This window comes from Rhipicephalus microplus, chromosome 3, assembly GCF_043290135.1.
Source record: "Rhipicephalus microplus isolate Deutch F79 chromosome 3, USDA_Rmic, whole genome shotgun sequence".
Taxonomy (NCBI): domain Eukaryota; kingdom Metazoa; phylum Arthropoda; class Arachnida; order Ixodida; family Ixodidae; genus Rhipicephalus; species Rhipicephalus microplus.
Genome location: NC_134702.1, coordinates 207,996,604 through 208,013,156, shown reverse-complemented (window position 1 = coordinate 208,013,156; position 16,553 = coordinate 207,996,604). Strand labels below are relative to the sequence as shown.

General features: G+C 44.4%; 1 protein-coding gene across 1 annotated transcript in view; it reads left to right on the top strand.

Moving 5' to 3' along the window:
• The first annotated feature begins 2,482 nt into the window (after positions 1-2,482).
• LOC142761773 (monocarboxylate transporter 1-like) overlaps positions 2,483-16,553 on the top strand; it is a 57,234-nt gene continuing 43,163 nt past the window's right edge. The window contains exon 1 of the mRNA XM_075888213.1: positions 2,483-2,724. Within this exon, the coding sequence (XP_075744328.1) occupies positions 2,505-2,724 (220 nt within the window). The 5' untranslated portion in view covers positions 2,483-2,504. The remainder of the gene's footprint in view (positions 2,725-16,553) is intronic.

Genomic DNA, 16,553 nt, shown 5'->3' with positions numbered 1-16,553 from the left:
TACTGCTGCGTAACGATGCCAAGAACAACATGGGTATTACCGACATCACGAGCGGTAAGCGGAAATGTAGCGCTTGTGCTTGCGAGTTTGGTAGCCGTATAGCTAGTGCTATGAAGAGAAACTTAGGCGATGGTGCCCAAGTAAAATGACGCCTAGATTACGTGACGCCTGTGTCATTCAACTACACATTTAATGCTTATAACATCAGTTGGGGAGCACTGCAACCACACACGACGTTTCACCTACATTACACCTGTATGGGGCATTTTCACAAAGCATGTGGTTCCGAGACCTGGCACGTGCATGGTGGAATACTTGACTGTCACGCGGAACGGTTAATTTCGATTTCTGCTGGGACCGCAATACGTAATATTTTCATCCCTCGAGTCAACGCTGGTAATGTAACCTTTTACTAATGCTCTCGAGTATGAATTACAAATATATGTTCTCGCCGTTCTTCAGTAGATGTAATGTGTCAATCACCTATGGCACATGCGCGCATATCTGTGACAGATACTCGTACTCGTATACCACGGACATAGCTGCCTGTGGTTTACGAGTACGTGCCACACGTGTCAGGAGGTTCGGCGTTGTACTCGATGGGATTTCCACATTAATCATGTCATGACCTGACTGTCATAATTAGGAAACCCTCTTATCGCCCGTAAAAGTTTGGTGTGGCCCAAGTCAAGAAGGTGATCGTGAGAGCACGCAGATACTTAGATATAAACGCTTAAAGTGCCTGGAGTATGCCAAGAAATGCAAGTGACATCAAATTAGCTGACGCCCATTGTGGACCAAGTAAAGTTGTTTCACTAACACTCATGAAAAAAAAATATAGGTCGATTCCACGTACCTTGCGAGTTGATGTTCTGCGAAGCATGTCAATGGAAGGTGAATGTGTTGTACTTTATATTGCGCAAGAAGTTACGATGTGGCGCTAAATATATGTGCAAATACACGCACAGCCATACGTTAAATGAATGGCTATGTTTTAAATAACGAAGTGTTTGCGGTTTCATAACAATGCCAACAGCAACTCGGATATTAGCAACACCAGAAGTGGTAAGCTGATATGGAGTGCTGGTGTTCGCGAGGATAGTAGCTCTGGACAGTGCTACTTAAGTAAACTTCAGTGGACAGTGCCTAACTCGAAATGACGCTAACCAGACGTGACCGCTGCATCTTGGGAGTACATATGCAATGTTTATAAAATTACAACAGAATCGATAGTTGGGCTAGTTGGATATGCATGGTATAACTGTCAGTTCAAGCACACGAATAAACAGAAAGGAAGAGAAGACAAGCGCTTCATAAAGAGGACTTAAGAACTTAGAAATATTAAAGAGGACTTAAGAAGAGAGGACTTTATAAAATTAGATAGATAGTCAGAACTTCAACCACAGTTGACGTGTCACGAACAATAAAGCCTATTTGAAAACTACGTCGGAGACCTGGCGTGGTTCTGTGGTAGAAGACTTGATTGCCACGCAGAATGACGAGGTTCTGTTTCGGCTGAGACCCTGACATTAATCCTTGCATTGGTCGGCTCAACGTGACCGATGTCAGCTTTCTTATTTACTGCTCACGCGTTAAAATTACCCATGTCTGTTCTCGCCGTTCCTGGGTGGATGTAAACTGTCACTCACTCGTGGCACATACCCACATACCCGCGGCACATACACATCCGCGAGTACGTGCCGCACGTTAGGCGGAAAAAGGTTAACGACCTACGCAATATAATGTCTTGACAGCGAGTCATATTTGGCCAACTGTTTTACCATCCCATACTGACTTTAGCTTACACCGTTGTAAGGGGGTGATCACGAGAGCAGCCGACGCAGGCAGGCAGGCAGGCAGGCAGGACGGCAAGCGGGCAGACAGACAGACAGACAGACAGACAGACAGACAGACAGACAGGAAGGCAGGCGGGCAGGCAGGCAGACAGACAGACGGACGGACGGACGGATGGACGGACGGATAGATAGATAGATAGATAGATAGATAGATAGATAGATAGATAGATAGATAGATAGATAGATAGATAGATAGATAGATAGGTACTCATATTGACGCTCAAAAATGGCGCAGTACGCGAAGAAATGCTTCGCACTTAAAGCTTGCATAAAGGACAGACTCGCCCCACCGCGGTGGTCTGGTGGCTAAGGCACTCGGCTGCTGACACGCAGGTCGTGGGATCGAATCCCGGCGGCGGCGGCTGCATTTTCAATTGAGGCAGAAATGTTGTAGGCCCATGTGCTCAGATTTGGGTGCACGTTAAAGAACTCCAGGTGGTCAAAATTGTCGGAGCCCTCCACTACGGCGTCTCTCATAATCATATGGTGGTTTTGGGACGTTAAATTCCACATATCAGTCAAAGGACATACTCAATGGTTCTGTTTTATGGTACATTAGATTGCTTCACAAAAAAACTGAAAAATACATAATGAAACGATGCCATTTTATTACAGAAGCCGCATAAGAGAGGAAGGTTTTTGTGAGTCATGACAGCTCCCAAGTTTGCCGGCAACATGGAAGATTCTCCCGAGCCTGCGCAGAACAAATGGGTCGTTCTGGGAGCGTGCTTCACCATCAACTTCATGAGCAGTGCTTTCTTTCGGAATGCTGCGCTCTTCTACCCTTCAATCATGGGCACGTTTCTGGTCACAAGAGAAAGGGCTGCACTGCCGCTTTTCGTCTATGGAGGCTGTTTCCATCTCGGAGGTATGTTTGAAGTCTTGAAGTTTATTGCTACGTAGGTACAGAACCAGCATAAGCAGTAAGAGTGATGACACAAAAGCTGTGTCTAGACGGCTTGACTCGTCATATCTGCCGCTACAATAACAGGACCAGCATGACAAACATGCCAATTAAGTGCACTTCTTAAAATATTAAAAAAGAAAACGAAGAACAAACAGGTAAAAATCAGCAAGAAACACAATTTAAAGAAACACAATTGTAAAGTTAACGTTATGGATATGTGGAGATGTTAAACGACGTTATCGTCAGTGAAGTGGTCGAGTGGGTAGTTTCTCAGACTTGACTGGTACCTGTTTCACACGGACACTCCTAAAGGTCACCCATTTTATTACCTTAGAAATGCTACAACTCTATCGACTCACTTTAGTTGCGGTGTTGCCAGGCTGCGGTTTTGTTTAGGTGCTGAGAGCTACAGTAGTACTACAGCATGACGCGAACGAGAGTACACGTTAGAGTTTTTTCTGCTTGCGTGGCTCAATGGCAATGAGGGCTTTGATAAAGTTCTTGGGTGCTCTTTGGATGCGACCGAAGTAAAAAAAAGTGCGTAGCAGAGCGAAACAACTTCAAAAGCAATATGTGCAGTTCACGTGTGGGAGTTCAGAGGGCAATACAACGTCCAGACGCACCCACCAATTTCATTTCCAATTTTTGCCCTGAGTGTATAGACTAACACACTATATATATATATATATATATATGTATTATATATATATATATATATATATATATATATATATATATATATATAGAGAGAGAGAGAGAGAGAGAGAGGAAAAATAAGTATACGCCTCTAAAAAACTATTTATTAATGACATTTCGATCGGAGACCGATCTCCATCAGACGAAATTCAGTAGGCTCCGACGCGTTTTTATGCCAACTTCCCGCCGAGAGAGAGCGACAGAAAAAGAAAAGGAAAAAAGAAAGCGAGAGAAAAAAGCAAGAAGAAAAGAAAAAACTACATATACCAGTGGCCCACTACCCATCATGCACTGATAAGCAGCCGAACGGCCAGGTGTGCGTACTACGCATAGCACGTGCATTAAAAAGAAAAAAAAAAGAAAAAAAGAGAAAAAAAAACAAGAAAACGCACCTGGTCCAGTGGCAATACTACCCATTATACACTGATAAGTAGTCAAACGACCACGTTTGCGTACTATTAATGGCAGGTGCCTTTTGTAAAAAAATAAACGAGTGGTAAATAACATACAATCAATGCAAGTTTTTTGGTCCAGGGGGCTAAATTAAGCAAATTCCAGTGATGAGAAGTTTGACTCCTCAGGTTCACCTCTCATCAGCTTTCCCGGCAGCTTTTAAAAAATACCACAGTACATTCCTTGCGATCATTGTCGCTGTCGCATTCCACCTGTTTTCCCCTCCATAGTTGCTCTTGAAGCCTGGTGAGGAGGGCTACGTCAGAACGATGTGATAAATTTAAAAAAAGAAAAAAAGAAAAAAAGGGAAAGAAAGGAGAGAAGAACAGCAAACAAGCGCTACGCGTGTCAAAGCTCCGCACGTGCAGGATAGGCACATGCCACGTAGCTACGATCTCCGGTCCTATTGCCGTCTGTGTTTGCGGTCTATATATATATATATATATATATATATATATATATATATATATATATATATATATATATATATATATATATATATATATATATATATATATATATAATATATATAGCAACTGTCCACCCTTTTTCTGAAAATGCTTCTCAGGCCACGGCCCAAGTAATTTCTGTATTGTGAGAGAGCGTCTGTCCAAACTTTCTAGTTTCTTTTCTTTGAGTGTGCATTGTATGACCAAAAATAGTGTTCCTATATTACAAAGTGCATCCTAGTGTGCGAAATTCGGGAATAGCTCTCAACGGAGTGTTGGGGTACTCGCCGTTTACCTCATTTTTACTGTTTGGGAAAGCAGTGGCCGCTATGTGGAAATCTGCTGGAAAATATTAAAAGCACCATGATCCCGCGGAATCATGTTGTCGGAAAGATGGGTGGCACGGTTTGAAAAAAACATGGTCAAATTAGGAATAAAAATGCAGCATAGGATTGGAGCTGTTGATAAGCCTCTTTTAATGTCGGCGCCTTTTGTATGCAGTAATTACTATGTGTGCTATAAACAAATTGAAGTAAGCATGGCAGTGGTGATGCCCCTTCGCTTCTACGAGAGCAGCTGACGTTTAGCTATTATGAAGTTGTGAGCTGCCATCCGTGGCGCACTCTATCTGAAAAATCAACGATAGAATTAAATGGTTCGCAAGAAAGCAGTTAAAGGACAATGTCGGGCACTTTTCTATCTGGTGTGTACTAATTTGTACGAGCATGCAGTGTGGTAACATCACCTCCCCTCCCAAAAAAAAATAAAATCCAAGAGGCGAGGCACTAATAAGACCATGGCGGCCATTTTGTTTTCTAAACATTACTTGCACGTTTATTTACGTGAGAAATAAATCATGATTTCAAATAAAATTCTGAAAACAAGTATAAGGTCCGAGCTCGAGTAGCTGAATTTTTCTACTCAGCCTTAATTGAAGAGGCCGATGACTGTTGTGATTGTCATAGTTTCTCACACCTGAGTGGTATTGAACACGGGCGCACACTGAAGAACAACCAGCTTAAAAAAAGTTTATTGTGCTTTACCGAAAGTTCAAGTAAATCAAATGTATGAAGTTCTAACGCATAATTTGAAGGTCAAAGGGTATCAGCCCCCTCCCCCCCTGCCCTTTTTCAGCACAAGGTGGGTCCGGATCCACCTGACCTCTCTCTCCTGCGCCCCCCTCCTGATTTATGCCAATGCGAATATGCATTTCTGAAACATGTGCTCCAACATCATACAAGTATAAGGAAGTGCATTAAAGTCGCTCGCTTGTGGTCGGAACCTATCCTTTACTGGCAGAATGGCAAGAGCTCTTTTACCGTCTGCTAAGAGTGTGGCTGCTGCGGAATATGCTATCCCAGTGGCAGCTTCGAGAGTCAATATTGGCGGATTCTTTGAAGCCTTATATATTAGCAGCATGAGAATTATGCCACTGAAGGAAAAAAAATATCTCGCTGGGTTATGCCTTTTCTTTGATGTTTATTTTGACGAAGATTACATTTTGTAAGCCCTCGTTTAGTTGCTGCGTTCATTGTTCACTTGGGCGGAAAGTAAGCTCACTGTCGTGGAGGTAGCTTATTTTCTCGGGTTTGCTATGTGTGTACCAACTTCAGTAGTATTGACCGGAACACCATCACGATGTAAGGAACAAAAACAATGCAGAAGGGTTTCTTGAAGGGCTAGTTGGTACATGATACTGAGGGGAACAGTGCTCTGCTAAAACGGGACGGAGAAAGATTGAACAACGCTTGTGTCGTGTGTTCAATCTTCTTCATCCCGTTTTTGCACTGTTCCCCTCAATAGAAGCATGGCTTGTGTTTTGCAGCAGATTGTAGAGTAGTAGGCAAAATCTTTTGTCGGGAGGGTTTGGCGGTGGGGGGGAAGGATTCAACCTACTTTGTGCATGTTTGTGTGTGCCTTTGTATGTGTGGGTGTATATATACGCAAGGAAAATTGTACCGTTTCGGGGGGTTTGAATCCCCTCCCCCTCTGACTACTCTCCTGGCTAGTAGCATTGTAAAACGTGATAAATTATACTGCTCCCGCGCTCATCGTTAAATGTAACCTGCATGCTAGAACAAGTCAACATTAATGCAAATGACCTTAGGTCTGAGTGAGGAAAAAAAAGCAGGCATGCTAAGAAAGCTCCACGCAGCCACAGTGAAAGCTTGAAGAGAGCCATTTACACAAGCCGTTGAAAACTCTTTTGGGCCTTCTGATAGAAGCACGCTTGCAAGGTACCCACCATTCCAATAATTGATTTGGTGGCCGATCACGATGAAGAATGATGACTAAGTTCTTCGTAATAGGTTGGAAGCGTTCAATGACCCACTCGCTACGCAATATATATTGTGCGATGCCTGGTTACACAATTCGCATTTAGTGTCGCCTGGTCGTTTTTTCCAGCAGGCTGTATATGACGTATGGTAACTCGGTTTCTTCCTGACATAGCCGTCGTTTAGGGTTTGCGTGCGCATGAGTTTCGAGCACCGACATGCCTCAGAACACGCCACATGCATCAAAAGCAGACACTTTCAACAGTAATAGACACAACTTGAACGGTGTCAATTTAGTCAACCAACATATGAACAGTTACATTACTGAAGTTCTTTTAGGTAAGCCAGAGGCTCAACCTTGGAAAGCAAACCAGATTCAAAATCTTAGCGTATACACACGACGGCAAAGATGATAGAAACACAGGGACCAGCACAGTTCCCTGTGTCCCTATCGTCTCGGTCCTTGTGTGTGTGCGCTAAAGCTTCAGTATGCAGCAAAACCAACTAGCCCGCCTTTTTATATAACAAAGTCTTATTCTTTCAGTACGTCCATGTACTGAACCATTCTCTCGCGCACCCGTGCAGGTCCCCTGTCCAGGTCGCAGGGAAAACCAGCCTCCCCATAGACAATGTAAAGAGATAAGCATTATTACATCAAACGGCGACCCATTCTCAATTTTATTGGTAGAATAAACAATAAAAAACAGCATGGCTGCCTGTGGTGTAACATTTGGCTGCCATGGCGAGTACCCAGGTTCGAGCCCCGTTTTATGATGAATATTTTGTTCTGTCGCTCTTTTTTGTGGTTTCGCGCGATAGTGGTTACGGACAACGGCGAGAGCGGCAGCGCACAACTACGGCACCCTTGTTTTGTTCTCATTGCAGCCTTATCATTAAAAAAGACAGAAAACACGTGTCAGCTTGACACATGTACGTCAGATACATGCCTTGCAATGCTTGTCAATGACTGTGCCCATGATTGCAGCTGCATCCATCCTCTTGTCGGTTAGTTCAGTGTTTTACTGGACTCTGACTGAGTATGCGTGCGTGTGCTGCCGAATGTGCTGTATTTATCTCTCTCAACTCTTTCCTCTCTATCTTTCGTCTCCCTCATCCCCTTCCCATGCGCAGGGTAGCAAACCGGCTGCCTATAGGCTGGTTAACCTAACTGCTGCTCTTTTCCTCCTATTTTCCTTTTACCCTTTTTTTTCAGTATTTTACAACGTAAGCTGTTATGAGATCACAACAAGGGTGCCGTAGTTGCCCGCCATCGGTATCCGTAACTGCCACTGCACAAAAAAAACAAAATAAATGAAAATATCTAGAATAGAAGGGGGTATAAACCTGAGTCCTCTCTGCGCCAGTTTAGTATTTTACCACTGAGGCATGCTGGTGCTCGAAACACCGGCGGACAAAAACCTACACAAGCTTTATGTCGGTAAGGAACCGCGTTAACATGTGTAATATAGCGGGGTAGAAGACTACTGCAACAACCAGACGCCACAGAAGGCTAATTTAGTGACCAGGTGTTGGTTGGTTGGCTACGCAATAGCTTGGCACAACCCACTCTGGGGAATAGGCCATATCGAACGGTGCCTTAATTAGTACACTAATTGCTTTATTGAGGAAACGGGTTGACAATGAAATGTTTATTGATTGAAGATTGATAATGTAAGCTCCCAAGATCACAAAAGAGCTTTAGAGAACTGAAATGAACCTACCAAACAAGAAATATACACAACTCTAAACAAGACAATTGAATGAAAGTTCACCTAAGAATAAAAAAAATATGAATGGCAATATGGGAGGGTCAATTAATGTTTCCAACCCATTAGAGAAGGCTCAGCTACAATTCTGCATAGTCATCAGCCACGGAATCAATTATTGTAGTAGTGGGTATCTTGCAAGCGTTATAGCAGCCCCAAAAGAGTTTACAACGCGTTCTAGCATTGACGCTCTTCTAGCTTTCGCTCTGACTGTGCTGTGATCTCCGCGCAGGCCTGGCGTTATTTTTTCCTGTTATTTTGCCGGGTATCTGTTGGGTCGGATATAACTTGACTAGCACACATGCCTGTCTCAACAGGATCTGCATACCTATCCTCTAATATTGTTTTCCGAGAAGAGCACGTCATATAAGAGTACAGGCGGGGGTTTTCGCAATGTGTACCTGAAACAGTGTGGAATACACATTGCAATAAAGAGTAGACAAGGTAACATGATAAAGCAGAAAGGGCCGTGGGAGAAACGAGGAGTCACGTGGGGAGCAGGTGCACCACCTTATTTTGCCTTACTCTTTAACGAGTGTTATTTGATCCTTATTTCAGGAAAGGCAGCGTTGGAAGTAACCACGCATATTCATCACTGATGACGTTATTTTGTGTTATCAGTGTATTGTGCAGGTTGAAGCATTTCTAAAGCGTTCAATACAATGAAACACTAGGACATATCTGGAAAGTAGAACAGAAGGTAAGAAAGAATGGTGTTAGGAGGTCGACAGCTTGACAGCTCTATCTGTGCAGTTGGTCTATGTCAGCCAGACAGCTAAAAGACGGAAGTATGATTGCACATTTTTGAGCGTCGTTCGAAGTCATTCCGTCACTCGGCTTTGTATCGCGTGCGAGTTTTACATTGTTTTTGTCCATGCTATAGTAACAGTTTAGATTGCAGCACTCGTAAAATTATTTGTTGAACTGTATTTCTCATGTGTCGTAAGTAACGAATGAGGGGATGCGTGGTGGCTGTGCTGTGTGCACACGGAGAGGCACTGGCTATGTGATTTCACGCTCAGGAAATAGGCGTCTGTTTTGTTGCACTGTAAAAATTAAACTCAAATTTTAGTATACGTTATGCCTTTGTGTGCGCACGTATGTATACACAAGCAGTTTAAAAAATTGAGTGGTAGTCAAGACTCGACTTTCTCCGTCGGCTGCGCCTTTGCTCCTTGTATGCGACATGCTCTTGCAGCACCCAAGGTGCGCGCTTTAAAAGGCTCCCAAAAAAAGCCGTGGGTGTTTTGAGAATGCGACACACCTTTCCCTCCTAAAGGGTGCTTGAGATGGAACCTTTGTATTCATGCAAGAGTGGGTTTGGTAAGCAAAAAACTGCTGCACCATATTTTTGAGAAGTTTTGTATGGGAAAAAATATTTTGATTGCTCAAAACACGCTTAAGGGTGCAAAGCTAATTAGAGTGTAACTCGCTCAACATACAGCTTTCTACTATTAAAGAAAGTGCACAGAAAACGTGGACCAACTCACTCAAATTACCAACTTTAAGAACAGTCTATTCTTCATGGTATGAAATTTTCCCGTATACATCAAGAAGCATTGCGGACCGCATCAACATCATGTCTACAAAAGGCCATAAATGTAATGTTTTTGTGAGTTGATACAATGTGCTCCGAAATCAGAGCACCGGAAAAGACGGTAGACCAGCAAGATAATCACGCAGGCGATAGTACTGATTCAATGGATTGGCTGTTAGTCATAGCAAGGCTTCCAAAAAAGAAATAATTGTTTTGAGTTCACGTTGATGCACGCAGTTTTCTCTTCTTGCAGGCCTCCTAACTTTCGCGTTGTTGTAAGTTGTAATGATCAAAACTAAATAGAACAATCTCTTAGCTTTTATAATAGAAACAGAGAAGTTAATCATAACTTCAAGTTATACGATGCATTTCATATTGCCACATTCCTTCTTCAACTTTTGTTATCGCCCCGTAACAATGTAACTAATTCTGAGCGTAAACAACTTTGCAGTGCTTGAGAAGCTTCAGTACGGTAGTAAATAATTTTGTAAAGGTTACGCGCCCGACGGGAACATTACAGATTATTTTCGAACCTAATCGTAGAATATTTAAAGTGCAACATGTTAGATACGGGCAGAAAAGGGCACAGCGCTGAAGCATTTTTCAGTAGATTGAATAACAAGTGCATAAGTCATCCATATATGACTCTTTTAGAATAAGTATAAAAAATACCTTTTAAATAAGACATAAATCATGTTGTAATATTTGTGCACATGCGCACAGTTTTGATGAGTCAAATTTTCTGTATATGTTCCTTCCTTTTCCAAACCAATTGCAGTTGTGAGTTCGGCGTAGTGTCCTTTCTCTGTCTGTATGTAACCCATTGCGCTGTAAAATATTCCACGATGAGCATCCACCAACTTTTACAACTCGTGCTTCTGACTCTGGAACTTACGTGGCCACTAGCGATAGCGCTGAAATATTCGACAGCACATGTATAAGTACCGACGCGCGTGAGCATTTGTCAGATGATCGACGGTCGCCACTATCAGTGGCAGTGTACGTCGCTGTAATCTGAATTTCTGTTTATCGGTGACAAGTTTGGTCAAATGAGAAGTTTCATTTTAGAAACGTTGTCCCCGCCTTTATCAGCGTCACGACCCCGTGACAACAATTTCTCCACGTTCATTTCAATACGCTGCCACTGTCACAAACAGCAAAAAAAAAAAGAACATGCATCCTGAACCCAACAAAGCTAGAGAGAGAGCAATGGTAAAGAAGGAAAGGTAGCGGGGTTAACCAGCCGAGGATAATCGGTTTGCTACCCTACACGCGCGAACGGAATGGGAAGATTGAAAGAGGGAGAGGCAACATAGAAAATAGAGCAAGTAACACAGCACACATAACACAGCACATACAAACGTAGTCAGTCACAGTTCATCCCTCTGGCGCGGTGCGCGACATCACCATCAAAGCCGGTTGTCGAAGCATGTTTATCTCGTAAACCTCAGTAGTTCTTTGGTCGCATTCAGCTGTGATGTCGTATGTCACATACGTGCAAGGCCATATTCAATATACACTTGAATATAATAAAGAGTTGGTCAAATGGATGACGGCCACTGTCTATGAATATTATAGACCGGACAAGTCACACAAAATGTGGCTTAGCGCCTTCTCGCCACGACAAGTATTGCAGGAAGCGTTTTCAGCCATTACAGTGAGGAAAGCATAAAACTTCGTGAATGTTATTTTTAACCTGAAATGATAAGGTAGTGTGGTCACTATTAGGTGGAGTTAGTTCAGTTGGAATATATAAGGTGTGTTTCAATACTCACCGTAGGCGGTTAAATAGACAGGTAAATGGACGGTGGCCATTTTAAGTCCCATTCCAATTTTCCTGTAGCCGGTGAAATAGACAGCTCCGAGAAGACCTCATCGTAGATAAATACGATGCAGGTTACTTTGCTGTATAAACAAAATGACGGCTCAGTGAATCGCTCAGATAAATCAAATATCACCAGAATGGTCGTCTGCACACAAGCAGACGCTTTCCCAGATGCTCAATGTGAGTAACGTTTACTTGTTTTTGATTTCAACACGAAATAAGCCAAAAAATACAACTGTTACGTTTGTTTATTTTAGCTTTTTCTTCTCGAAGTGAGGTGGCACATTGTTGCATAAAAACTGTCTAAACTTGTTCCAATTCTCGGATAGCATGGGCTCGGTGCGGTCTTCTAAGCAGTTTGCGTAGACTGTCTACGTGCTGTCTAAGAATCGGAACACAGTGATAGATGAATCAAAGAGCACAGGTGGCATTGACGATCGCTCCAGTTGGTCTGGCTTTTTGATGGGCACCATAGACAGAGCCTAACCTCCTGTGCAAGCCCTCGAAGACGACTAACAGAATCAGATATCGAAAGTGGTATCGTGTCTTCCTGTCTGCCTTCAAGAGCTGCCCGAGTGGTATTATCGGCGTAATCGTTCCACATGACGCCGCAGTAACTTGGAAGCCACTGAATGGTTAAGTGTTGTCCGTTCACACATGATGGATGAAGAAGATATCGAATTTAAAATAAGAGCTGTTCATATGGCCCACGACGCAGTGCTAATTGATTGATAAGTACGTGGGGTTTAACGTTCCAAAATTACCATATGATCAGCGGCCTCCGGGATTTGGACCGCTGTTAAGCAATCGTCAAAACAGCCTCCTCCAACCCATCTGCCTACCTTCAACGATTACTTTCAGTCGACACCTCTCATCGCCGACCGACCCGTTTCTGTTGACATTTCCGTTCTTGTGGACAACCCTCCGGTAACTGCTCTTGTTGACACCGGCGCCGACTACTCAGTTATTAGGCTTAATTTGTGGCTGAACTCAGGAAGGTTACGACTCCTTGGGGGCATGGACCCAACCTTCGGACAGTAGGTGGTCATCTCTTGACACCGATCGGGAGATCCACCGCAAGGCTACAAATCTGTGAGTCGACGTTCATTGCTTGTTTCGTTGTGCTTCCCGAATGCTTTAGGAAAGTTATCCTCCGCATAGATTTCCTTCGTAAGCACGGTGCTGTTATAGATCTTCGAGACTGCCTCGTAACACTTGCGGACGACTATGCTCCGAAGCCTAGAGATACCGATCCACACAGGACTGGGCTTTGTATTGTCGACGACACCTTCACACTTCCACCACGAACCAGCACGTTCGTTATTGTACAAGGCGACATAGGGACATTAGTGGTATCCCTGAAGCCAACTTTTCGCTGTTGTTGTCTCAGCAAATCTGCGTTGCCCGTGGCATAATTCAATTCAAACGTGGGATGACTGAATCATTGGTCGCAAATTTTAGTGAATCATACCAACATTTGGCCAAGCAAACAACTATCGCTCAGTTCGAACCTATTCACGATGAAGCGTGTACGACAATGGCCCCAATTTCTGCAGCCATTGAAAATGACACCGTGGTAGCCAATACAATCGATGTCAATCCGAAGCTGTAATGTGCGCAGAAAGAGCATATCCGCTGTATTATCCACATGTTTAGCGACTGCTTCGCGTCTGCATCCAAGATAAAGCAAACGCTGACCGTAAAACACCGCATTGTCACAGACCATGCTGAACGACCCGTACGTCAGCGTGCCCACCGAGTATTACAAAATGAACAAGAGGCAATACGCTCTCAAGCAAAACAGATGCTCGAAGACGGCGTAATCATACCCTCGCATAGTCCATGGTCATCCATGTCATACTTTCAAAGAAGAAGGACGGCACACTTCGATTTAGCGTCGATTACCACATTGCAAACTCAACTAAGTGACAAAAAAAGACGTTTATCTTCTTCCGCGCATCGACGACTCACTAGACCGCTTCCGACGTGCCCGATTCTTCTCCTCCATGGATTTACGCAGCGGCTACTGGCAGATCGAAGTTGATGAACGTGACCGAAAAAAAAACAGCAGTCCTAATGCCTGACGGTTTTTACGAATTAAAGGTGCTGCCCTTCGGTCTGTGCTCTGCTCCTGCGAAATTATAGAGGATGATGGATACAGTGCTGTCTGATCTCAAGTGGGAAGCATGCCTTATTTACTTAGACGACGTCGTTGTGTTATCACAAACGTTTGAGCAGCACTTGCAGCGACTTAGATCTGCGATTGCTGCTATTCGCACAGCAGGCCTATCACCGAAACCAGAAAAAATGCCACTTTGGTTACAACGAACTAATGTTCCTCGGCCACCTTGTTAGCCCCGACAGCATTTGGCGGGACCCAGACAAAACATTGGCTGTCGCAGATTTTCTACCACCTGCCAACAAACGTGATGTGCGTCAATTTTTAGGCCTCCGCGCATACTACAGACGTTTTGGGCATAATTTGCAAACATTGCCGTACCCCTCACTCATCTGACAAAAGAAGATGTTCTCTCCATGTGGGGCCCTGAGCAAAGACGCGCTTTCTCCAAGCTCCAACAGTGTCTCCAGACTGAGCCCTTACTCGTGCACTACGACGTAGATGCCGACACTGAACTACACACAGACGTCAGTAACATCAGCCTTGCTGCAGTCCTCGTCCAGTGGCAAGGCAGTGTCGAACGTTTTGTTGCTTATGCGAGCCAGGTTTTATCATCTACGTAGGCGAATTACACAAACACTGAGAAGGAGTGCCTAGCTGTTTGGGCAATGGCTAAATTCAGATCATATCGTTATGGCCGCCCGTTCAGAGTTGTTACGGATCGTCATGTGCTCTGCTGGTTGGCGAACCTCAAAGACTTTTCCAGTCGTCTGGACAGGTGGAGCTTGCGCCTTAAGGAGTTCGATTTGACAGTCGTGTACAAGTCTGGCCGAAAGCATACCGACGCGGACTGCCTTTCCTGAGCTCCTCTTCCGACAGCGTCAGGTGATCACGATCTCGACGGCCGTTTTCCCTGCGCCGTTAGTGTCTCCGACTTGGCTGAACAGTAGAAGAACGATTCCGAGCTTCGACAATTTATCGAATATATTGCCAAAACGCAGTAGTGGGATTGGGGCATATAGCGGTAGAGGGTCTTTGCTTGGAATAAAAGACTACGAAGTGGATAGAGACTGCTCCCAGCCCACCAGTTAACCTCACAAGCTTTCGCTGTAGAGTTCCTCTGTTAAATTTTTATCTCAACAAATCAGGATTTTCATTAACTAACCTATGTGTAGTTTGCAATGAACCGGCAACAATAGATCACTTTCTTCTCACATGCCACCGCTTCGCCTCACAGCGCCGAATAATTCTTGAAAGACCGATTGGTATGCTCGGATTGCCAGTCAATACATCCACCCTATTATCGTTTGGAGCCAGTAAGTTGGGTGTGGGCCGCAGTGCTATTCTGTGAGCGCTACATAAATTCATTCAGGCAACCGGAAGGATACGCTGCTAGTGGTACTGCCAGATATATCCAATTCTTTCTCCCCCTTCCTCATTCTTGTTAATTTGTTTTATATAATCTGGTTTATCGCATTCTTCTGCAATCTTTCACGTTTTTTTAAAGGAACAATATTATTGTTCCCATCTAATTTCTCTTTATTTTTTGCGTTGTAAAAATGATCTATTATGAGGTACAGTGTGGCCCATCCCCCATGTGGGTATGAGCCAAGATCTCCTAGGAGACAAGGCAAGACAAGACAAGCCACCAGACAAGCAATGGCTGACACCAGTGTGTCAGCCATTGCCATCGCAAGTAAACATCGTAAATATCTGCACTTGGACGCTTCCTTGTAAGATTATTGGTGGAGGTGCGCGGTGGGTTTACCTGGCTCTCCCGGCAAACCAACCCGAAACTTCGGAGTGGTCGCCACCTTTATTTTCCTGCAATGGCTCGACAGGCCTACCTACAAGAGTAACAGCAGCCGCAGCAACAGCAGCCGCAGCAACAGCAGCCGCAGCAACAGCAGCCGCAGCAGCAGCAGCAGCAGCAGCAGCAGCAGCAGCTGTCTCCTCTGATTCTCCTGCCTCCATGAGACCCCGGAAGATTCTCGGGCACAGGCAAGGACAAGGTGAATGTCGAAGATTGGGTCGCATTGTACGAGCGTGTGAGCGAATACTATAGGTGGGACCCCGTGTTGATGCTGGCCAACGTTTTATTTTGCTTGCGGGATACGGCACTCACCTGGTATGAGACGCATGAGTCGGAGTTCGCCAGCTGGGAAATTTGCAAAATGAAGCTTCTCGAGTTGTTCACCAGGCCATTTGGGCGACAGAAGGCCGCGAGAAAAGACCTGGAAAGTTGCGTGCAGACATCGACGGAATCGTATGTATCTTATATACAGGACGTATTGGGCCTCTGTCGAAAGGTGGACGAGAACATGAGCGAAACTGAAAAAATCGCCCAGATATTAAAATGAATTGCCGGTGACGTCTTTAACCTGTTGATCGTTAAAGATTGCGCCACCGTCAACGCGGTGGTGAAGGAATGTCAGCGCTTCAAGCACGCCATGAACCGTCGTATAACCCACCAGTTTGCGCGCCTGCCTAATACTGCAGCCACTTCGACCTGCGAAGACTGCCCCAGGTTCACGCGAGCTACATCATCCGAAAACGTCACCCGGATCGTTCGCCGCGAACTCGAAGCAATGGCTCCTGCAGCCATCGCTTCCAATGGCCCTCAAGATAATGCATCCATCGTCTCCCTCATCCAAGCCGTCGTTCGCCAA